The 25,226-nt window shown below is 44.3% G+C and overlaps 1 protein-coding gene across 13 annotated transcripts in view; it reads left to right on the top strand.

Moving 5' to 3' along the window:
• The window catches only part of Ptprt (protein tyrosine phosphatase, receptor type T), a 1,084,941-nt gene that overhangs the window by 892,732 nt on the left and 166,983 nt on the right, over positions 1-25,226 (top strand). For 8 of the 13 annotated variants that reach the window (XM_026787014.1, XM_026787020.1, XM_026787015.1 and 5 more), the window contains exons 14-15: positions 2,584-2,640; positions 23,898-24,033. In XM_026787014.1, coding sequence (XP_026642815.1) covers positions 2,584-2,640; positions 23,898-24,033 — 193 coding nt within the window. The remainder of the gene's footprint in view (positions 1-2,583; positions 2,641-23,897; positions 24,034-25,226) is intronic. The other 5 variants (XM_026787019.1, XM_026787024.1, XM_026787025.1 and 2 more) reach the window with 1 other exon arrangement.

A 25,226-nucleotide genomic window follows, 5' to 3' on the forward strand; every position in this document is an offset into this window, starting at 1 on the left:
TCTCTCTCTCCCTTTCTCCAGTGAGAGTTATGGCTGGGAATGCTTAAGCAGACTCCTTTTTCAGGAGGGTACCCTAGCTGCAGCCTTGACAGGGGATGGGGAAGATGAACTGAGGTAGGAACCAGGCTGCAGAGAGAACACTTAAGATGCTGCTGAAGGAGGCCGTGTAGTAGTATGAGTCTTGTCCTCCCTCAGCCGTTTGTTTCTTCTTCTGACTTGTGAGGTCAACAGTACTTGTCTCACCTGCCTCATAGGGCCTGGAGGAAAACAGACTAATAGAAAATAGCCACTTAGAACAGGGGTTAGCAAACTTTCCTATAAAAGACAAGGTAGTGAATAACTTCAATTTGTAGGCCTCAAGGTCTTTCTCCTACCTCTCGGCTTTGTCACCACAGCACAGAAGCAATTGTAGAAATACATATGAGGACATTTGTCTTAAAATAAAACTCTGAGAATGAAAAGTTCTAATGTATATAATTTTCATACATGTTGCAGTTTCACCTCTTTTCCTGTGATAAAACACTCTGGCCAAAAGCAAGCTGGGGCAGGAGTTTGTTTCACCTTATTGGTTATAGTCCATCACTGTGGGAAGCCGAAGCAGGAGCTTGAAGCAGAAACCACAGAAGAACACTGCCTGCCAGCAGACTCACAGGCTCACGCTCAGCTGGCATTCTGGTGCAGTCCAGAACCACCTGCCTAGAGAGTGATGCTTCCCACAGAGGGCGGAGCCCTTCTGCATCTATCACAGCCAAGACAAACCTCAGAGAGATGCTCACAGGCTGTTCAAATCTGAACAAGCACTCAACTCAGATTCCCTTCTCCTCTGCCTCAAGGTTATGACACTTTGGCAGTTAAAGCTACTTAGTACGGCATAGTGCAAAATATTAGTCATATTCTTCCTGAACCACTGAAAGATCTGAGGGCCATTCTTGCCATATACCCACACTGGAAATAGCATAGGTACCAGACTTGGGTCACAAGCGCACCACTGACTTAGAAAATGCTTTGGAATGGACAAAGCTTCACGTCTTTCAGAAGAAAGAGTTATGATCAATACACATGGGCGGTTTTATAGCTGCCAATGGGCTGTTGGTCAAGGTTGCCTCTTGTATCATCTTGGAAATAATGTATTTTTTGTTTATCACTTCATCTGGGACACACACACATTATCACTCTCAACATTTTGAATAAAGAGCTTGTGCAGTTTTGCTGATAAATGACCGGGGAACCTTGTAGTCTGTGACTGAGAGTGTAACACTTGCTAGGATTTTTGTGTCACTTTCTGTAGACACTTGAGCAGACAGGAACATTAAAGTTAGGCAGACGGGGCTTTGAATGCAGCCTCTGCTAGTTACTATTTTTGTAACCTTGACCAAGTTGTAAAATTTTTTGAGTCACGACTTCTTCATTAACTTATTCATTTACCTGACAAATATTGAGTTCCTACTATGTGCCAGATGCAGTAGAGGGCTACAGAAACATATTAATCAGTGAGACACATCACCTACCTTCAAGCAGACTCCAGAGTGAAGGAGAAAGCATCCATTCACAATACGGGGAGGTTGCTGCAATGAGAAAGGAAGGGACTAGGAGGAAGTTACGGGAAGACAAGGGAGGCACATCGGCAGGACCCTTGAGGGAAGAGCCAAGCTGATTCCTCAAAGGTTTGCAGTTGTCTGCTGGGGGAAGAGGCAGGAGGAAATACATGCCAGACGAGTGGCTGGCCCAGGCATGGTCTGGAGACAAGACAGCAGGGGCTGTTCATCATGGGAATGTGTTACAACAGGGCAGAGGGTAGGGTGATGGGAGTGGAGAGAGATGAGCATGGCCCAGAAAGCTGGAAACTCATCACCAATAGTCTGTGAGCTGTGCCGAGGGGTTTACCTGTGAAGACAGCGAGGAAAATGATGATGCTGCACTCAAAGGGTAGAGGCTCAATAGGAGGGGAGGAAGAGCAGAAGCTGCGAGCCCATCTGAAGCTGTTGAGATGATCCAAATGCAGTTTAGCATGGCTGGAGAAAGAGGGACTGACGCTGGAGGGAAGAGATCTTGGCCAGTTTCCTTAGAGCAAAATCAGGAAGAGCAGGCGACCAGTGACAAATGAGAAATCATGTTAAAAAAGGGGGGAGGGTAGAAGATAGATGACCTTACTAATAAGGGTGAGGGTAGTCACCCTGGTTTCTCCACAGAGATGCTGTGTGGGTGGAGGCACCATTTGCAAAGACTAGAAAGACTGGGGGAGATGCACTTTGGCTGGAGAAGTGACAGGTTCGTTTGTACTATCACCGACCTTTCCAGTTGTCCTATTTCTTGGGAACACTGTACGTGAGGTACTTGGCAGAGTACCTGACATGTCATGCGTGCTTGATAAATGGTGACTCTTACCATTTTTTAATTTTTTAAAAAAAAAATCTATTTCAGGCCCCTGTTTTGGTAAAGTGTGATGTTCTTTTGTTGTTTAGTAAAAGCTCTTCAGAGCCAGAAGAATTACAGTCTTGCTCATTGTACCACATGTGTTCATGTGTGTTTCTTTCTCTCCTTCTCTTCTGCATGCTGCCTGGGGATTGGCTTCCTTGTGGTCAGCACCAATGGGCAGCGCCCAGGTGACCCCGGGGACTCCACTCTGCCTTCTCACCACAGGTGATCACCAGAGCCCTGGGCAGGAGGGAGGGAACGGCCCAGGGCCCATGCTCCATGGGTTCTCCAGGCCAGGTGCACCCGAGTTAAGTTGGCAGTTCCTTCACCGTATCCTCCACCCACTTACCTGCCCATCCACCCCTTCATCCACCCAACCACCATTCTGTTCTCTCCACCTACCTATTCATACAGCCCCCTGTCCACCCATTCACTCCTTCTACCTACTGTGTACCAGGCATTGTTCTAAGTATTGAGGAATACAAAACAAGCAAAAAGGACAAGTTCTGATGCCTTAGCTGGTTGATGAAAAGATTGCACAAGTAAGTGTGCAGTTCTCACTAATGCTAAGGAGAGGTGCATGTGATATTTGACACACACACACACACACACACACACACACACACACACACCTACAGCTGGAACTAAGGAAGTGTTTCACAGAAGACATGACAACTGAGGGCAGAAGAGAGCTGACCTAGCAGGCCATTTTTAAGGAATGAATAGGTTTGACCACAACCTCAGCTCTACCCTTGGCCCTGATACATCCTTTAGTTGTGACTGGCCCCACATTTCCTTTCTGTTAGGAAGGAATAATAATACTTGCCTCTTTGGGGACACTGTTGCCGTTACGAACTCTACAAATTCAGATTCCTCTGAAATTGCAATCTGAGACTAAATGAGATAATAAATGTCAAAGAAGCTGGAATAGAAGTGTCCAACCTAGTGTGAGAATTTGTTTGGTTGTAAATGAGAGCCACCTATTTTCCTCAAACACAGCATAGGTAGAGTTCATTTCACATAAATACATACCATTATTCAAAAGATGCAAAGCCCTCACATCCAAAGCCAATGGCCATTCAGAACATGGAAAAGACATAGCCTGCTAACCATTCCTGTCCTTCCTCAAGAATCCCCTTCTGACAAACGGAGAGCTTCCTGAGACACTTCACATATTTACCCACAGTCTTTATTAAAGGTCTCGCCTGTCCCAGTCACTGACTGCTCCACAAATAGTGCTGAGAAATAGTGTAATAGGGAAGGATGACACGTGCCCTTTCATCGGCTCCACCCCCTTCCCAAACCCAGATACATCACCTGACCCTGTGATGGGGATTCCGGTGGAGACTGTACATTGAGAAGTGTGCTCAGACAGAAAGGAGATAGATATAGAATAGGACAAAGGACAAAGTGTGGCCTGTGTTAGTCAGAGCCCTGGGGATGAGGCGTCTCTGGAATATGGTTGTGCCATAGGTTGGGCCCATGTGTTAATCACCATGGGCTGTCATGAGTGTGCACAGCCTTCTAGAGAGGAGGTATCTATGAACCATTTAGAGTCATCATCTACTGTGGCTGGGGAATAGATACACCAATCAATTGAAGGCGTTTTGAATGGAGCCTCAGTAGCGTCTGCTGTGGTCCTGTGCTGGCCCTGCTATTTGTATTGCCATTAAACACCCTATTCCAGTGTGTCCTTGGCAACACTCAGTCACGCCTTGATTATAGAAACTTAGCCTACTGGATAGGCTTATTTTTGCACTGGGAACCAAGTACCGTGTTTATTTCATACTATCACATTAAAGATTGAATTTAATAACCTTGGAGAATGCCATAAACACAAAATGGAAGTTCCCATCCTTCTCCAAAACATGCCCACCATCCTCACCCTTCCTCAAGGGAGGCGGAAGTCACAGATACACACACGAGAGCATGCGGAAAGACAGCGAGAGGAAAGAGACTCTCGCCTCTGTCTCCAAACTGGATTTATGAAGAAACAGTGCCTCCCTGGAGTGCGAATGAGCAATTCCATTTACGCTAGCCATTGTTCTCTGGGCTCTATTTGAGTCAAACAGTGAGATTATGTTTTCTTTAACCAGAGCAATCCCATATCGGGCACATTTGTTCTTACTTTTCGCCTTCTGGGGCATCTGAATAGTCCTCCTCTGACAGGTTTATTTTATCGGGCTCCATTTATTCCCACCCGTTTCCCAACTTCTTTTGATAGGTGAGACACCTGTGAGTTTTTGTTTTCTTCCTCAAAGCAGGTCCCTCTCAAATGGTGCTTTTGTTAATGCCCCTTCACTGGTGGTAATAATGGCTAATGTAAATAATAACTGCCTGGTCTGAGTGATGAGTTTATTGGGCTTTAAGTTCAGGTGGCTGTGTGCACAGCAGCTCCAGCATGGTGCTGTGCACAACCACGTGGGATGTAGCGTGCATGGCCCAGCCTTGGCAGCGAGTGGAGGCTGATTTCAGCTCTCAACCCTGCCACTTTCTGGTCTGGTGGTCCGGTTGAGTTTTCCTTTGTTGAACTTGATCTCCTCCTGTGGAGAAGTGGGATCAGTCATACCTGCTGCCAGGGTTAATAAAAAGAAAGTACTAGTGTTATCATTGCTTGAGAGTCTCTGCCAAACCAATTCTTCAGGTGTCCCTGAACCGCGAGACTTCCCTTCAAGGAATCCCTGCGCTAGACTAAGGCATCTGACCTTGGCACGGCTGATATCTGGGCCTGGATTGTTTTCAGCGGCTGCAGTCCAACCTGTGTACCGTGGAATGTTTAGAGAATCCCCGTTCTCTACGAGATGCCATTTGCATGTCAGCCCCAATTGTCACAATCTAATATATCCAGACATTCTCAGATGTCCCCTAAGGAGCAAAATAACCCTCTACAAATAGCTTTTTAAAAGCTCCAGCACATCACTGTTCAATAGAAATATAATTTCATCGGTGGATATAATTTCTAAATTTTGAAATCCCATTATGAAAATAAAAGAAACTTGAATTTAATTTTAATAATATAACCTATTTCATCTAACATGCCCCAAATACTATTTAATAAGTAATCAATATTTTACAAAACTATTAAGTGGAACAGATTTCACATTCTTGTTTTTGTACTGTCTGATATCTGATTTTTTTTTTACATTTAGAGTGTGTCAATTCAGATGATATGTTTTAGACAGTTAAAATGAAAGCAATATTAAAGAAATAAAACTTGAGGGTAGGGGAGACGGCTTAGTCAGTAAAGAGTCTGCCATAAAAGCCTAAGAACTGGGTTTGTGTCCCCAGAACTGAGATGACAACCTGGTTGGAGGAGCTCACTCCCATGATCTCAGCAGCAAGAGGTAGAGATAGGTAGGTCCCTGAGGCTCAAGGGCCACCTAAACTTGATGAATCTAGAAACTTCAAATTCAAAAGAGTCCCTGTCTCAAAAAAAATCAATCAATCAATCAATAAATCTATCTATCAATAAAATTAACCCTGATTCAGGAGAGCACCAACATCAACCTCCAGCCTCTACATTAAACAAACCATATAAATCCATCTTTTCACACACATGTACACACACTGACACTACCAGCTACACACATATCACATACACCACACACACACATACAAAAAATTATATGCAACAAGTAAACATGCTCTTCATTGCCTCCATGTTAAATTTCAAAATAATTGAAATAAAAATAACGCATTTCAAGTGTAGGATGATACGCACACATGGCTCAGTGAGTACCGTTTGGCACAGTACAAATGTACAGAGGAAATGTGACTTTATCTTCTTGGTTCCTGCTTGGGGAGCAAAGGAGCAGAGTCCAGGTTCTAGAATTATTCTCTCCCTTTTATGTCACACCCCAGGGGGTGTTTCTCCATGTTAGGCATTATGTTTGGTTGTTCAGTGTGCATGTGGGGATTTTGTATTAGGTAGAGAGCTGAGAAGTTTCCTTGGAGAAAAATGAGACAAAAGCTTCCCTGGCCAAGACTGCCCATTTTTCTCTAGAAGGCTGACCTGACGCTACAGTGGACAACTGACCAGTCAATTAACATTTCCCCTGTAGGAACTCAGTCTACTGCAGCCCCACCAGTTCAGAAAGAATGCCTCGTCTCCACCTTTCTCTTTCCTAGCCAAGCCTCTGCCTCTAGACCCAATTGAGGATGGGCAGTGTCTGGCCAGAGGTCAGAGTGGGGGATTAAAGGCAATCTCCAATAACATTTTCCTCTCACTGTCTTGACCATGCTCAGTGTCCCATTGTTAATTTGTCCACAAGAAGGGCTTTAGCCCAAGCCTTCTCCTGAAGCCCAAAATATATTTATTGAAACTGGGGAACCCTGAGAAAATCACCCCAACTTTATAAAGCCCAGATTACTCATTTATGAAGTCAGAAGTCATGTAGTTAAGTTCGGGTCTGGGTGGTTCAGTGGTGATGAGGTGCAGCTGGAAAAATAAATGTACTCCTAACCAAGGCTGGCAGGTGCTGGTTAGACCTTCCTTGGCACCCATTTCTTTTCTGTGTATCTCTTGCTAAAGCCATTACTATTGTTTCCTCATTGGGGCTTTGCTTTGTGACAAGATTTAGGTTCTAATGATACTCCTTGAAGGTGCTCAGACAGAGCCCTTAGAATGTTGTTTCAGGAACATTACAGGCCTAGGTATAAAGAGCTATGGGCTTTGGAACAGGGCTCTGAGGGCAGAACGAAGACAATGAGACATAACAGCCACCTCCCAAAGTCACTGACTGGGCCCCATAGCCTTGAAAACCCGGAGGCCATGACAGATCACCCGTGCAGCTCGTGCCGCTGGTGGCAGCAAACAGATGGTATGAGAATAGGAGCTGGAGGCAGCCCTGGGTGAAGCTGCATGCTGAATGCTCACCATTCTGGATGGTGTTTGGTGAGGAAAGGAAGGGCGAACTCTGGGGAAATCTCAGCCTTGGAGACCAGCCATAGAGAAGTGGCTGTTCCAGGAGCCCTGTGGCTTCAAGGAAGTCTGACAGTATGATAAAAAGAACAGTAAAATGAATAATGTCTGTTCCATGCTTCAATGTGTTATGGGAAAATGCTCAGTGTTTCTGTTAATAGCTCATGTAAAAGTTCCCAAATCTCTACCAAGTCAGGTGCTGCTCTGGTTTTACAGAGCAGGCATCTGAAGCTTAAGTGACCAAATAAATAAACCACAGAGTTTGGAAAGGATGGCACCAGGATTCAAGCCCGGGCCTCTCTAGGCAGTCCAAGTTTACTTACCACACTGTCTGCCAGTCTTAGTGAGCGCCTGTGATGAGCCAAGTCCTGGGAATCCTACAGCAGTGTCCCTTAGGACTGTGTCTCAAAGGCCATGTGACTCCAGAGCTGCTGCTCCACTTCTTTATCTGCAGAACAGAAATACTAACGTTGTCTAGCTGTAGAGAGAACAAGGGAGGCGGTCTCCATTATCTTATGCATCCATTACTGTTATTAAAACCTAAACCCATTTTCTAGATGAAGAAGCTGAGACCCAGAAAGGACCAGGCAAACAGTCAAGCTCTCCAGTGGCCAGGCAACAGCTATAATGTCTGGGACAAGTGAAAAATAGGAAGGAAGGGGGTAACTATCAAGGCCGCAGGCTAGAGGCATCTGAAGACTCAGATAGAATTTATAAATTCTGGTGCATAATGAAGCTGAGATACAGCTAAAAGTCTGGACCGAATTGCACAGCCTTGCTGTGACAACCCAAAGCAAGAGATGAGGGCAAAGACCTAAGGAGGCACAATACGAAGACCCCGTTGACCTCACACCCCTCCGTTCAACCAGTTTCTTCGTTGCTATCAGCATAGACCAGGACTGGGGCTGCAGTTTAAGATCAGACACCCCGGTAGTGGGTCAGGGATGGGGAGAGCGAAGGACTTTCTTTGGTGCTGTTCTTAGGCCACACGTGTGTCTCCAGCACTTGACAAACTGAACCAGATTCTGTCTTTATCTGTGGTCCATTCAAAGTATGACAAGAAAGGAAGCTGCTGGTCCATCATTTTGGCTGCATTTTCTGTTACCAACCTCTCAACGGAATCGGTAGATTTATCCAGACAAGGCATACAGGGTTCTCTCCGGTTGCACTCAAACGCTCATTCTGGCTTCAAAACAGCATCTAGCTGAGCGACTTCTACGGCTGAGGTTTTCATGACACCAGTTCACTCCTGGGATATTTCCTTTAGGCCAAGCAGAAGTCGAGCCATAGTCTTGTACTCCAAACCGCCATCAAATTGAGATTCAGAAACCCAGTGCCATCCATCTCCTCTCTCCTTCTCCATCTTTTGTAGCTGTTATTTTGCTCTTTTGGGGCCCCTTCACCCGGCTTCCAAATAAATACATGGAGACATATTCTTACTAACGAATGCCCTCCCTTAGCTTGGCTTATTTCTAACCAGTTTTTCTTAAATTACCCCATCTACCTTTTTCCTCTGGGCTTTTACTTCTCTCCTTTCTGTATATCTTTCCTTCTTATTCCGTGTCTGACTGTGTCTGCGTGGCTGTCCCCTGACATCCTCCTCCTCTCCTTTTCTCACTCTTTCTGATTCTCATTCTTTCTGTTTATTCTCTCTGCCTGCCAGCTCTGCCTACCCTTTCTCCTGCCTAACTACTGGCCATTCAGCTCTTCATTGGAATAGTTTTAGATAGGCAAAGTAACACAGCTTCACAGAGTTAAACAAATGCAGCATAAAAGAACACAACACATCTTTGCATCATTAAGCAAATGTTCCACAGCATAAGCGGATGGAGCACGTGTCTGACTAATATTCCAGAGCAATCTTTGATCTATGATCTGCCAGCTCATTTGGCTCATGCTACCTCTCAGATGGCTCCGGATCTCTCTTTCCCTTCTATGTGCAGCGCTCGTGCACGGGTCTACTGAAGTCTTACTTAATTTACTGCTACGGCTTCATAGTTGGTATGGTCAGCTTCACATTCCTCCTCTTTCAGCGTGTCTCCCCACAGATGCCCAAGTTATCCTTCAAAGAGAAGAGTCTGATTCTGATTGACACATGCCCAAAGCTTCTCCTGCACTGTGGACAGACAGCTTGCCTCTACCTTCTCAATCACTCTGACTTTCTTTCCTCTTCTGCCCTCTTTATCTCTTCCATCCTGATCACATAAGTGCTTGCCTTTCTCACCTCATGTCTTCCTTTGCTGGGATGCTCTCCTTCCGTGGCCTGGCTTTCTAAACCTGTAGGAGCTCTATAAAGCCTGTTATCTCTGACTGATTCTATAGGAAATGGCCAGCTGCCTCCAGCCCAGAGTGAGGGCTCCGCTTCAACTTGACACAACCCATAACCTGAGCTTGCCTTGGAGCTGCTTGGGTTTGTTCTGTCAACTTTTTCCTTGTTTTCAGCAAATATGCAAGTGGTTTTGCTCTTAGCCTCCTGTATACACTGGCAGATCAAGGGGTAAGAGGTTAATGCTGAGAGAGCATGTGCCAGACACGGTACACTGCCTGTTCCTCCTTCTGCAGAGTGATGCTTTATACATCTTACCTGACATGGTTTTTCCAATTTTGTAAGGTCCATTGTGCGTCTCTGGGCACTAAATTTCAGCCTACTGGTAACTCTACATGGCCCCATATACAAAGCCTCCCATATGGACTGGGTGTGATCTTGCTAAGCTTAATGTCTGCCCTGGCTTTGCATGGGGCTGGTTTAGAAGAAGCCATGCATGATCAGAGTCATGGGGCGAGACTTGGTGTGTCAGTGTGACCAGCATCAGCCATTGTCACAACTCTAGGCCACTTCTGCTCTCATCAGCCCAGCACCTCTACTAATAGAAGATTTACATTCCCACCCATCCTCTGGGAAAAGGGGATAGATCTGTTTTAATCCGAAACACACTGATTCAGTGTTTCCATTTTTAAAAGCCATGATTCAAAGGCCAGAAAAAAAGAAAACACATTCATAGTGGATTTGGCTGGAATCTCAGCCATTGCTGCCCTGCTCCACGCTGGTTTATTACCTCACTTGGGTTAGCTGAGCTAATCTGAATTCCATGCTGCATGTTTTCTGTCTCCTTTCTCTGATCCTGCTCATGCTTCTTCTAATCCTAGCTACAGATTTCTCCCTCCCTTTGGGGTTCCTTCTCTCTGTTCCAGGCCCTCTGATACCTACTGAAAACTACATGTTGCAGAGGCATGGTTTGGATAAGCTGCCAGCTGGGCAGATCTTTCTTTGCTTCCTTTCCCACTTCCTGCCCCTCTGAGTCAGGTAGCACAACCATCCCTTGAAGAATCAATTTATCTAGTTGTTTATTAAAATAACTTGCTTTTGAATAAGAGCTTTGGGGAGCATAGGTCCCCAATGTACCCTGCAGTGCTATTCAGGCAGGAAGCTAGGACATGTCGGCCACCCTGAAGGCCCATATTCTCTTCTGGCACGCTGTCAGTGGGCCATGACCTCAGCCATGGTCATGCCCTTACCTTTACTTAATGAATTTCTAAGATCCCCATCCTATCTGCACCCCATTTCTGGGATGCTTGTAGCATCATGACTCAACTCAGTTGTATGTCAAAGTATCTCCCAAAAGATACGTTGAAGTGGCAATCCCCAGTGACTGAATATTTTTATTTAGCAATAAAAGTCTCCACAATGTGATTAGTTAAAATGAAGTCAAAAAGTGGACCTTAAGCCAGTATGACAGAAGCGGTGAGCATCACATGAAGACACACACAGGCAGAACAGGGCAATGGCAGTGGTAGAGGCTAGAATCATCCATCTTCAAAGTTTGGAATGCCAGGACTGAAGACTACCAGGAGCTGAGAAGAAATGAGGAAGGCTCTTCCTGGTTGCTGGAAAATGTGGCCCTGGTGGCACGCTGATTGTGGACTTCTGGGAGTGTAAGGATCCACACCTGTTGTTTTAAGCTGCCAGTTATTATCCCAGCCGTGGAAGCTCATATGCTTGCCAACACCGTGACCTTGAGCTTGGGCCAGTGGTCTGTGGTTGAACCTCAAGTGTTATGCCCTCACAGCAGAGAGACCTCCACTGTGAAGAGATCACAACCAAGCATCAATATCTAAGAAACTCCATGACCTACCCGTCTGTCCTCTGGTGTACCTTCGTTTGTTAAATTAGACATTTGACCTAAACTAGTCTCCACTCCATGACTCTGGCCCTTACCTTTCTGGTATAGTTTCATGTGTCACTAGTCATGGGAGTTGCTGTTGGCCTTCCCCTGCCTCAGCCTTTGCTTTCTAGTCAAGACTTAGGTCACCTGGCTTCTCTGCCCTGAGGTGATAAAACCTACACACCATTCCCGACTGGCTTTTGTACTCTATCATGCCCTGATCCTCGGAGAGCCTCACTTGTTGCACAGTTGCCCTGGGCCCCTACTCAAGTGCATAGCAAGAACTATAACCAGCTCACTGTGGCTATGTGCTTCCTCATGCCAGCTGCCTGAGAAAGTCTAAAGGGACTATTGCTTTGCTGCAGGGCGTCCTAAAAACTGCATGTTCTCACCTACGTCTGTTCTTCACACCATATTCTTAGTCCCTGCTGCAGCTCTGGCTTCTCCTGTTGGTGACAGCTAAGTGGTGTTGAACCCTCTGGGCTCCAGGCTCAATGCACAGGTTTCTGCAATCAAGGGGCAGTTCTCGTGGAAGTATAGGACACCAATGTGGGGGAAAGAAAGAGAAGGGTGATGCTGGATTGTGACAGGGATGCCTGCTGTGTGTTTCACACCACTGACAACATGTGGAAATCAAGTGTGTAGTCTAGAATTGTGCGTGCAGTCTTCCTAGACATACTTCTGTGTGAGCATCCAGTATGTGAGACCTTCTCAGTTTACAAGTTGCTTTTCCACTGAAGGTGAGTTCCATGGTTGTTACATTGCTACTTCATTAACTCTCATGCCTGGCATCTCACAGTACTTTATTATCATTGCAATAATTGCAGCACCTCTCAGGTTAGGCCATGTCCAGGAAATGTCTAGGACCTCCCTTCTGTGGCCGAGCATTGAATTGGAGCTAATGAGTATACTCCACTTGGAGGTCACTTAACCTCTATAAGACCATGGCCCTGATCTAAATTTTGTTTCTGATCAATGTCAAAGCATAACTCTAGACATAATTTGACCTCTCTCGATGGATACAGCTGGCCAGATCCTAAATCTAAGTCAAGGGCTGATGTCGGACCCCTGCTTCGTATTTAGCCCCACTTCATTACATCCTAATTGTTAACCTTGACTGTGACTTGACCTTTATGAACCTAGTTTACAAAGTGCATCTTCTTCCTGATTTTGGAGACAGCTTTGTGCCCCGCAGTAGTTTAGCTGAAGGTCTTGTTCTGATAGCAGATCAAGTCCTTTCTCTAAATATCTGCTTGGGTCCCGGAAATGCACATAGATTAGACCTTGAAAGTACACAAAAGAACAGGTGGTATTTCCAGCCTTGCTCTACTAGGGGTGTGTTGGTCTTGCCTATGTATAGGGTCCATTGCACATGACTGCTTTTGGGAAAGTCAGGTGCTGAATTTTAACACATAAAAAATATTTTGTGATCAGGGTGTTTGCCTGCATCCAGAAGAGAGTCTCTACAAGGTTCTCATTGCACCATATCATAGAGCCACTCACTGCCAAGGTAGAATTTGGCATGCAGAAATATTCATTGTACAAAGCAAAGTCTACCTAGAAACGTGCAGTCAGGAGATGCATGGGCTGAAGCAGAATCAGCACTGGGGGAACAATTTATTTGAGTGGCCAAAGGGCTTTCAAACAATCAATTAAAGTGATTCTCATCTCACAGGGTGCTAACCTCCATTTAAGATGGAAAATGAGGGCACCTCCGTCAGCAATATTTAGCAGATTTAGTTGTACAGGCTATGATGAAGTCACTTTTAACCTCTCAGGACTGGCTAGCTAACGTTGAGGGAGTCTAGGGTGATAGAAATGTGTACCTTCTTTATACCTATCTTGGGACTTATTAAATTACTTTGTCCAGCAAGGGTTGAGCTATCTGTGAAAAACCCATGTGTCTGTGGTGTTTTCCAGCTACCTGACATTGACTTGAAGTTAAATCTTGGTTAAATGTAATTACTGTCATGTGGTAAATTGAGGCAATTTATTTATTACTTGCAAAACATCCTAGGTGATGTCACTTGAAAGCAGACTAGAATGATCCTTCTTAGGTACTCCACTATCAATCCAATCCATGGAGTGAAGAGGTTCAGTTTTGTGGTGTGGGGGAGGCAGTCAGGAATTTAAAAAAAAAATTAGACATCAACCTCAAAGAACAGGTATTGGAAAGAATAGAGATAGCACTTACCTAAACTTGGCGCAAAACATGTCTTTCTATGGAAATAAAATGAGGTGCTTTGGCTGCTAAATATCAAGAAAGGTTTTAGCAAGAAAGTCCAGAGATTAATAATGAAACTAAACTCAGAGTATTAGGCACTTTAAAATGGTAGTTGATATACAAGGCAAGAGAAAAGAATAAAAGAAGTTAAGTTGAAAAGGTCAAGTTTAAATATCACTTGAGCAAAGCCCGTATAATTTAGCTCATATAACAAGGTTCACATGACATGTTCATCAATCCATGGATATTAGAATAAGATATGCTGGTTGGAGGGCACAAAGAGAGAATCTTCAAGCAGAGGCAGGTATGAAATGGAATTGGTTGGTATAGCAGCAGGCGGCAGACCCAACGGGGACAGATATAAATACCTACCTATGGCTGGTATTTGTACCAAGTTGGTTTTATCTAGCTGGTTGAGATAAGATTCTTGATCTCCTTCATACTGGTCTCCTTCTATCTTCTAGGTATCAGAGGGCAAACAGCCAGTTTGGGGCTGAGAAACCTCTCCCTCCCTTTTAGTTAAGAAGTGGCAGCATAGTGTAGCGGTTTAATGAGAAGAAATTCGGCACCAGACGTCCAGGTTCTGCAGGCTCTGCTGCCAGCTGCTGTTATCTTGTTTCTTTGCACTTCAGTTTCATCATCTTTGAAATGACTATGATAGCAGAACCTGCTTCAGGGTTTCAGTAAGGATTAAAGAGGCTATGAGAGGGAACAGGCATAAACCATGGCTGTAGTTTAAACTCTGCCGCGCAGTTTATAGTTAATTATATTAGTGTTTTAAATGTGGTCATGAATCCTGCTTCCATTGACTCTTATGTTGCCATCTTCTGGAAAGCCCCAGCTTAACATATAACTGTCATACAAGCCAGTCATAATTTCTCCACTGCAGCCCTGACATTAAGGAAATCAAAACACAGTATGAGATGAGACATTCTCCAGATTTATACATCCTGGTAACTCTCAAAAGCAGTAGAGTCCGGGATCATGTGCTCATAGAGCGCCCATGCTGGCCCCTTACCCACCTGATCTATGCCTGTTCTTCTCTATTGTCATGTCCTGCGTGGACATCCAGGTATTCCCTGCAGACTTCCCCTCCTACACCGCCATGCCTGTGACTTCTGGGCTTATCCAGCTGAAGAACCCAGTTAGAGTTGGAAGAGAAAAGGCCAGGAGAAGCTTCCCTGTTTAGCTTCAGCCCTTCCTTTGTCAGTTTGTGTCTGTCCCATGAGTCTAATTCCCCCAAAGGCCACCTGCAGTTCTCTCCCTTGCTGGGTGATCTTGTTCTCTGGCTGATTCACTATTTTCTGTTTCTCCTGTCTGGGGTGGGTAGTAGCTTCCCGATAATTTTGCTCTCGACTCCCCAGAATCTTCTGACTCTAGCTACCAACGTCCTGATACAATGGCTCCCTTTAGAAGGCCTAGAGTTGCTTCCCTTTTCTTGGTTGGCTGCTGATTGATGTGGAGCCTGTGCCAATTTCTATCATCCCTTCCCTTTATGAGTAGTAAAGGTTGGGGGAACCTGATTTCATCATCTAGTCTATGTTTTTTATTTCCTTCATCGATATCATACTAGTGAAAAAAATCTGAAATACACATCTTTTTCATTAAAAAAAAAAAAGTCAGCAATAGCATTTGTTTCTCCCCAGGCTTCCCGCTCCCCTCCTGTTCACTACTGTTTCTACCCTCAAAGACTGCCAAAGTAGTTCATGATCACAATTACAAATACTTTAAATGCTTTGGGATGCAATTTGTAAAGTCTAGAGGCTTGAATCTAATGAAGTAACCAGATGCTTCTCCCACCAACTTGTTTCCTATCTTGGACTTCCATTCCATCTTAAAATAGCCTGTCGTTTAGAGAATTCACTTCCAGCCAAGTCAAGCGCATATATAGTACATACCTGACTTTCACAGAGCCGGGAAGTTTCCCAGCTTCCTTATCTGTTCCCTGTTGTCTCCACTTGGCAAAACCTCCATAATCAGAGATGCCTGCTATGCTTAAAGCCTTCCCTGGCATAGAGGTAGCAGCTCAGAGTGAGGGTTTCAAAGGTTTTTCGCTGCGGGGTGCCAGATACACGCATAGCCAAAGTAAAGACAGAGAAACTCTTCAACAAAAGGACTCATTAAGTAGACAGGGGTAAACTGCCAGCGCAGTAAGATTCGCCTGAGATAAGCCACACTGGGGATAATATGCCCTTGGATAGCTGAGAGGCCGCTGTGTGTTTTAAAGAGTGCAGCTTTTAGGAACCACAGCCCCAAGAGCCAGCTTCCTTTCTTTGCTGTCAGCAATGATCACCAGCATGGGTTACGCATCCGCTGGGGATTTACTTGGGTTTTATCAATTGCAATTAGATGTTCTTCATCTGTGACTTCTATTTCTTGCTGCATATCTTTACAGGGAAAAATTCTCTCAAGTACAGCTATGCAGTTGGGCCCGACGCCAGCAAGAGTGCTTTGCGAGTGAATCATTAATCCCTTGTTGCCAAATTATGTTATTGCTGCCATTAAGTCATCCAGATGTAAGCCTGATATGGGCCCTGCCTATATGAGCAGAGTCAAGTGCATCACTCTGGGGATGGGGACTCTGCTTAGCTTTATTCAAAGGACTTGAGTAAAACCAGGTAGCAGGACTGCAAGGAGGTGTGGTCTCAGCCTCTAGTTGCCAGAGCTTACAGACACCCTGAAACCAGTTCCCATCCTGTACCGTCAGGACACCATATGTGTGTGGTTCCTTAGAGTTTGTCAAGCAACCCCTGATCCTGAGAAAATCTTCGTGATTTTAGGATTTTCTCTCAATTTTTACAAATGAGGATATTAAAATCACATTGTGTTTCATTGATTGGATCAAGGTCACTCGGCTAGTCAGCAATGAAACACAAGGATTTCTGTATGAAAATCATTGCTTTCGGCCAATATCCTAAAACTATAGCATTTCAACATCAAATGAGGCCCCAACGTCATGTAGTCCTCTCTGTTTGAAAAGGTGCACACAATGGCCCTGAAAAGCTCCTTTTACTGTGGGTGACATGTTTTCTGCCTCTGTGAGTACCCTGGGGAGAGGTAGGATGGGACAGAAGTCCCAGAACTATAAGGATGACAAGAGAATAGACGTCACTGGAGTTAAGGGACACCCAAGTTAAGATGGGGAAGTCCTGTCAATTGATAGTGGTAGAAAGGTCAGGGTCAAATGAATGCTCTGACTTTAAGAAGATGATGGCTTCATTAAGTATTCAGGGGTGCAAAGCAGTCAGAACAGGGCCAAAAGTAGGAGCCAGTAAACAGAAAGACTGCCTCTTCAATGGATCTTGGGAATCATGGCATGAATCCTAATTGGTCTTAATAATAAAAAGCTTGGGGCCAGTTATTAGACAGTGAAGCATAAAGATCAGAGAAGCAGAGCACCCAGCCCTAGAGTTCTTACCTCTCTGAAGTCCTCAGATCGAAAAGGCAAGATCCTGTCCCTATGAAACCTCAGACTGTACTCTGAGCTCCTGTCTCCTCCTGCCTTAAATTCCTCTCTCTGTCCAGCCATATCACTTCCTGTCTCCACCTCCCTAGAGATGGGATTAAAGGCTTGAGCCACTACCACTTGGCTTTTTTTCTCTTTTAGATCGCTTCAATCTTCTGTAGCTAGGGGTGGCCTTGAACTCATAGAGATGTTTCTGCCTCTGTCTCCCGGGTGCTGGGATTAAAGGTGTGTGCCACCACTGCCTGGCCTCTCTGGCTTACTATTGGTTAGCTCCGCACTCTGATCTTCAGGCAAGCCTTATGTGTTACAACACAAAGTGTCCCCACAGGGAATGATAACTATTTTCATGTTGTCACTACTTTGTGTTGGAGCTCAGCCCTCATTGAGTAAGGAATCCCTGGTTGAAATCAAGCTGAGGTGGTTGTATAATAGCATGAGAGAAACAGAGTGTTAGGATCCAGTGGGTAGCTCCCCCACATTGAAATATTTCATCCTGGGGTTCCCTAATCTACTCAATCCCTTCAACGCTCTGACCTTTTAAATGAGAGAGACCAAATATGTCCCCTCTTCTTCAATAACATGTTAGGTGACCAAAAAGCAAGAACTGGATCTCGTCAGAATAGAACCTCTAGATAGAAACGGTCTGATCCTGACTAATACACCTGCACAAGTTAAGTGATCTGTGAACTTTGCCCTGCTCTTGACCCACGGGGAGACTTTGTCAACATGTAATTGCCGCTTCCATAGTCCTGGGGCAGAGCCTGTGAGTCTAAAATTTAATAAGTTCCTAGGTGATGCTGGTATCCTGAGTGCTAAATCACTTTCTACGTATCAAGTCTCCTGGTTTATCTTACCCTGGGTATCTCTCTCAGGTTGTTTAATGTCTAGTTAGACAAGATTCATCAGAGTTCTGATAAATACAGAGGGCATCGACCAACACTGCCCTTGCCAATAGAGGTCTTAGAAATCCCTGGGGATGATCAGGATGAGATAGCTGATTTGTAACGTTGGAGAAAGTAGGAGGGAGACACACATACATGGCCCTTGGCCTCGCATAGGGATGTAAAATTGAGGGTGGGGAGACACCTCCAAGAAGCTATGTATCTTAGGTCCTGAGCTACATTTAAGGATAGACAGCTAGGAAAGAGAAAGTCAGGTCTGGACTGGGGACTGAAGCTAGGAGGGGCTAAGACTAGAAGCCAGCGGTTCTCAACTTTCCTAAGGATGTGACTTTTCATGCAGTTCTTTATGTTGTGGGGACCACCCACCATAAGTTTATTTTTGTTGCTCCTTCATTACTGTAGTTTTGCTACTGTTATAAATTGTAATGTGAATATCTGTGTTTTCCGATGGTCTTAGGTGACACCTATGAAAGAGCTGTTTGGCCCCAAAGGCATCGAGACCCACAGGTTGAGAACCACTTCTCTAAGCTTTGAAGAACACATAGAAGGAAAAGCCAAGTGACAGCTGCTTTGAGAAAACTAATATAGCCTTTGGGAGTACTCAGAACTTAGAGGGCACAGCTGGCTGGGGTTCAAGGTCAGTTCTTCAGTGTCGTGTTAGACACAGCAGAATTAGTAAGCTGAGTTCACAAGACTGTTTTTGATGAGCACATCACACAGGGGACTCAAGGAGAGTCTCAAAGCTTATCTAATTTAATAACTTATCACCTGGTGCCTCGTTGCCAATTCTGATTTACTTGGATTGTGCTCAGGTTGGGTTCTGGGGAAGCCAAGGGTGAAGAAGATGTAACCAAATTCCCTTCCTCCTTCCTCCCAATTCTGGACTGAAAGGCAGAAGTCATTAGGGTCAGAGACTGGGTCTGTCAGGGACTGAAATTGAGGCTAAGTAATTCTCTGGAGGAGTCTACCAGTTCTACCTCTTGGAATATCCCTCTTTGGATTGCTGGGGCATTGAGTCAAGTAGGCAGCCTTTGATTTACCAGCCTTGGTTGTGGCACGTGTGGAATGATGGTCATTGTGGTTCGTGATCCTATGAGAAGCCAGCCCTGCTTGCTTCCCTGTATCTCTGAACTCAGTTCTCATTCTGATCACCAAGCATCTCCAGTGCCAGCCCTGAGCACCTAACTCTGACTTCCAACGGAAGTGTCACTGGTACTTCCCATGTTCTTATCCCTCTTGGGTCACATAGGAATCTTGTTTTTTCTCTAGAGTCATTCTCTCCATATGTCTGTCACCTTTGAATTGCCAATGCCATTCATTTATGTGCAGGAAAGCAAGTCCCTGGCAACTCCTGAAAATTATCTTAGAGAATGCTTAAGTGAACGTTGAGTTTTCTGCAAATTCTTGTAGTCGTATCTGAGCCTGAGTGGATCAGGAAAGCATAGTTGCCCCCTAATAACCTCACCATGTAGTCCATGCTTTCGGCTCTGAGACCTTTGGCTTAAACTCACGGAACTTTTCTAAACTATTGGGCTGTCACTTTTCATATGACTGCCCAGAATCTGGATGCTTCTCTGTGACCATCAGGTGAATACTAATGATTGGCCCTGGTCACTGCTGAAGGGGCTTCTATCAAAATCATCTTGGTCTTGGGGAAAGGTTTCCTAACACTTAACTAAGCCCTTCACTTACCTTGGAGCGTGGGCCCTGATCCTTCCCTGGAAACACATGCCTTTCTTCTGGAAATTCATCTTCTGTTGGTTCTAGGACACCACACTCAGCTGGGTTTGCTTTCCTTGCCTAGATGCTCATGTTTTGTCTGCAGGTTTGTCTGCCTCTGCCCACTCCCTGGACACTACTGAGCTATAAGTCTCTTGTCTAGGCCTGCTTCTTCTCTTACTTGTTATGCCCTTCCTAGGCAGTTTCACTAACTCCCATGCTACTGATACTGTCTGTGGATATTTAAGAATTGATCTTTTTATCTACAGCTCAGAGTTCCCCCCACCCCCGAGCTCTAGAGTCACACTTTCAGCCGCCTGCCTTCCCAATCAAATTGCTCTAAACTCAAGCAGGGTTCATTCTAGGTTTTCTTTTTGTGCGGTTTCTCGAAGCCATAAATCCCACTATCATCTACCATGTTACACAAACTAAAACCTGTGGCCGCCCTTGTAATTTTGTTCTCCTTTATTCCCCTTGCTCCATCTATCGTCAGTTTCCACTGTGTTTATTTCAGGTAATTATCCTTTTTATTGCATCTCCGAATCTCCACTGCTATTTGTTGAGTCTTTGTTACTATCATCTTCTACCTGGGTGCCTACGATAATCTCCAAACTCATTTCTCCAAGCCACTTTGGCTCCACGTTGATGCTGGGATGATGTGCTAGAAGCACAAATCTGACTCATGAGCATGCGAGTGTTTAGATGACTGTCTGTTTAGCTTGGGCTATGGACCAAAACCATCATCATAGCCTGCAGTGCCATGTGTGAACTAGCTCCTGCTTCCCTCTCCAGCATCTTTCTTCGCCTTCTTTCTCACCTTTTGACCCCTTAAACACTACATATCTGGAATACACTAGGTTCCTTGGAACTCACCCTGTTGGTCATTTCCTCCCAGAAGTGACTTACTTCCCTGTTATCCTCTTTCCAAGGGGTCATGTGCCTCTGTGCAAACCCTTAACACAGCTGAAAGTTGCTATCTTAGTTAGGATTTCTATTGCTGTGAAGAGACACTATGGCCATAGTAACTCTTATAAAAGGAGGAAAAGCATTTAATTGGGGTGACTTACAGTTTCAGAGGTTTAGTCCATTAACATCATGGTGTGATATGGTGGCCTGTAGGCAGATATGGTGGTGGAGATGCAGCTGAGATTCCTACATCTTGGCTTGTAGGCAACAGGAAGTAGCCTGTCTCATTGGACATGATTTGAGCATATATGACACTTCAAAGCTTGTCTCCACAGTGACACACTTCCTCCAACAGAACCAGACCTACTCCAACAAGGCCACACCTCCTAGCAGACAAACTTGATGCTGGAGATGTAGCTGAGATCCCTGCATCTTGACTTGCAGGTGATAGGAAGTCATCTGTCTCAGTGGGCATGACTTGAGCATATAAGAGACCGCAAAGCCCACTTCCTTTCTCCAACAGAACCACACTTACTCCAACAAAGCCACACCTCCTAGTAGCACTACTCCCTTTGGGGGCCATTTTTCTTTCAAACCACAGTTGCCATTACCAATTATTGATTTATTAAGTATGTCCTCACAGGGTTACACATACCAGTGAGCACAAATTCTCATGCTTACCACAATGTCTCCAGATGCCTGCCACTAGTAGATGTTTACATACCTAAGGCATGGGGTATAAATCTCATTAGACCAGTGACAACAACAGGGATATTACATAGGAAGAGGCTCTTAGGGCACTTCAGCCTTGCACTCCGGAACAGGTACTAAGTACAGATAACTCCACCAATGATGCCATGATCTAGAGCCAACCTTTGCTCTAATTCTGAATATAAAAATTGTCAGCATTGGGGGCCCTGTGATTTGAGGTACTCTCTTTCCTTTGGTCTCGGTTTTATCAACTAGGTTTTTCCTAGAAATCATACCTTCAATCTCATAAATAGAGGCTATTTAGGACTCTTCGGAAGTACCCCCACTCTGCAATATCAGACTGCCCTGACTAAAGATGCACTGGCTATCCCCACATGCATCAGAAAGTCAGTGCGCTGCAGAATGGCAGAACCTTGTCAGACAGCCCTGGAGTTGAATGAATTGGTCTTGCCTTTATCTGGCAGAAGTAATGAATAAAATATTTCACCTTTAATGGCTTCTATGAAAATGTTTTTTGACCCTACAGAGATTATAGTTTGGACCCAACACTTGGACACACGGCAGCTAAAGACGCATGACTGAATTAATAAATAAGTGATTCTGGCCTGTGCATTTTTATGTCCCCATAACCTTAACAGTGACTGTGAGGAGGAGTCCTTTGGTCAACACTGACATTGTAGCGATGAAAAGGACACAGCACCTGCTCTTAAAGGCTTTCCATTCCCACCAAGGGCACTCAGCTAAGTAAACCAACTCGCCAGAGTTAACTAAAATCTGAGGAAAGTGCCTGGAGAGAATATGCACTCTACACACATAAACAAAAAAAAAATTGAAAAGTATCAATGTGCTGGAGGCCTGCACTTAAGCAGCAGGGAGTTTGGGGAATCAGATTCGAAGTTTTGTGTTGAAAAGCAACCCTTCAATTCAGTGCTCAGCTAAGTTCTATGAATACATGACTAAAAGCAAGAGAAAACTCAATTTGGTTCCATGAGGACAAATGTGTGCAGGCAGAGACATCATCCCTTTAGCCAAATACCAAAAAACCACATACATTTAGTGAGCGCCTATTATGAGTCAGGATCTGTGCTAACATAGGAAACAAAGATAAAAGAGGCATAATGCTACCTGCGAGGAGCTTGCAGACCAGTGGAAAAGACAGATGTGAAAACAAGCAACTAATAATATCGGTACATTGTGGTGTGAGAGACCGTGAGGTATCCTCAAACTGTTATAAAGTGTTATCAGAATTTAGTGGAGAAAGAAACTCTGCCAGAGGCACAGGAGGCCACAGAAGGTATATTGGCTGATGAAGGATGAACTGGTGCTGATGTTGCAGAAAAGTAGAGATGAGTTTGGGAAAAGGTGCTTCTGACTTTAAATTGCTAACCAAAAAAAGTGATTCTAATGGGGAAATAAAGACAGCAGGAGAAAATTACCCTAGGATGCTGGTAGCCCATGGTCTACCCTCCAGAATGTCTGAGACAGGAAATTGACTTCCATCCTTAGTAAAGTCATGAAGAGGCTGGTCTCCGCCTCTCTTTGCTCACTTACTTTGCTATGTAGCAAGCAAAGCAGCTGTTTGAAGATGAGGGATGAGGAGGAAGGGGCTTCGGGAGATGTATTCAAAGTTTCTCATCATTAAGGCCTAAGTTTGAAGTTACCAACCCGGAAAATACTGTTCCTGACATTAATATCACCCACATGACTTCTAGCAAGGCCTTTCATTTGTTTTGGGTTTTTTTTTTTTTTTGCTTTTGTTTTTTGGTATTTTTTCCATATCTAAAATTGGGAAAACAATGTCTGTTTTTGGAACTATTTGTGATTGGCCAAGTTAGAGCCCTGAACCACCCACACAGTCTAAAGACATAAGTGGTCAGTTCATACTTTCCTTTACGAGAGAGACTGGGTCAAAAAGTTAGCATATAGTATTACATAATTGCCAAAACTGAAATTCATCATGTTTTCTAAACCCAAGGCAATTTCTTTTTATCCACTACTTTTTTCTCTACTGTTGGCTTCTTATATTAAAAAAAAAATAGTAAAACAAAAGATTCCTTAGATAACAAGTAATTTTAACTGTGTTACTTTAACATAAAACTATTATTTCCATTATATAATCTGAAACATAATTCTATGAGCCCAGGAACTGACTGGTGAACCAAGGATTGAACTCTCACAGCAAAGCACCATAATGAATAAAACCTTATTTTATTCACATGGCAAGTATGAGAAACTCTTTTCTTTGCTTTAGAATGTCAGTTTCTTCACCTTGAAGAGGACATCATAGTAATCCCAACCTCTTAAGGAATTAATTCTCAGAGGGGACTATGTAGAACAATGTATCTGAAGCTCTCAGCACAGTGCCTGGCACATAGTTAGCTTTAATAAATAGACACTGTTCTCACTGTCACTGTTGTCTGGTCACATGTGAGCCTTTCTAATGTCTTCCTCCTCCCGTTTTCCTCCCAAGGTGCTTCCACGCAGAATTCTAACACTGTGGAGCCAGAGAAGCAGGTAGACAACACGGTGAAGATGGCAGGTGTGATCGCTGGCCTCCTCATGTTCATCATCATTCTCCTGGGTGTGATGCTGACCATCAAAAGGAGGTGAGTCTTGACGCTGCCTGGAAGATCTTGCTGACCCCATGACCCTAGCACTAGCATATGGCTGGGGCGTTTTTCTGTCAACTACTGTCCAGTAGAGCTTTTCCCATAGGATCCTTGAGTTCCTTGTGTGATTGTTTGAGAGATATATGTTGCCTCCTTGACAAGTGTCTTTGAGAAGGCCAGCTTTTTAGGTGGTCAATGATTCCTATTGCTTCATGTTGTGCCATGGAGTCTGGTTATGATTAAGTAAGTCTTCTTGGAATTAACTACTGTGGATGGTTTGTGACACCCTCAAGATGGTTGGGGAGCTCCAGGAACACAGATGAACACAGTAAAATGATGCTTCACCTTTTCATTCCTGCATATCCCCAACATCCACCAGTCAAGAGCAGCCTCTCCTGTTGCCTCAAAGCCTCCAAAGGAATGAGACTTCAGAAATTCTCCTACATGAGACTCCTTCCTTTGCCATGTCTCACCAAATGTTCCCAGCCAGTTATTACCATGTATTATCTTTTATCAGAATGTTTTCCTGGGCACCTATGGGTAACTAATACAGTTTTCTTATGCTGTATGTAAATCACATTACTGATGAAAGCAAGGGTACCAATACCCTTTATTGCCAAGGTTCAACCTCCCATACTCATCCTCTGCTTAATATATAGTCACAGGTTTGAAGATAATACAAAGAATTCAAAGTAAGGGTAGAAAAATGCAAAGCATGGGTAGGAGCAAGCATTATCATTAATGATCATTGAATATTACTCAAAACTGGATCCCTGACCATCTCTGTTTGGCCTTTACCTTTCACCGTATTGGCAAACTTCATTTCCAAGTTTCACTGATGGACTCCAGTCACAGCCTCCATCTTCCTAGTTTCCAGCCAAACCTAAGAAGGCATCAGCCATATTATAGTAACATCTTCTACAACCCCATCTTTCCAGAATGCAAACAGCAGTTTACAAAATTAGTCTTTAAAGTTACACCTGACACTGGAGCTCTGGGTTTGGTTAGCTGTGAAGTTCAGGAAAACAGTAATGAGAAGGACCAGGGAATTTCTACCATCTTCAAGTTGAAAGACACTTTGGAACTTATTTTCCACCAGAATAAAGAAACTAAATGTCCCCAATGACACCACTAGGTCTACTCAAGGAGTCACATGAGTACCAGTGAGGAAAAAAATTGAAAAACAATGT

The sequence above is a fragment of the Microtus ochrogaster genome, linkage group LG8 (assembly GCF_000317375.1).
Source record: "Microtus ochrogaster isolate Prairie Vole_2 linkage group LG8, MicOch1.0, whole genome shotgun sequence".
Classification (NCBI taxonomy): Eukaryota; Metazoa; Chordata; class Mammalia; order Rodentia; family Cricetidae; genus Microtus; species Microtus ochrogaster.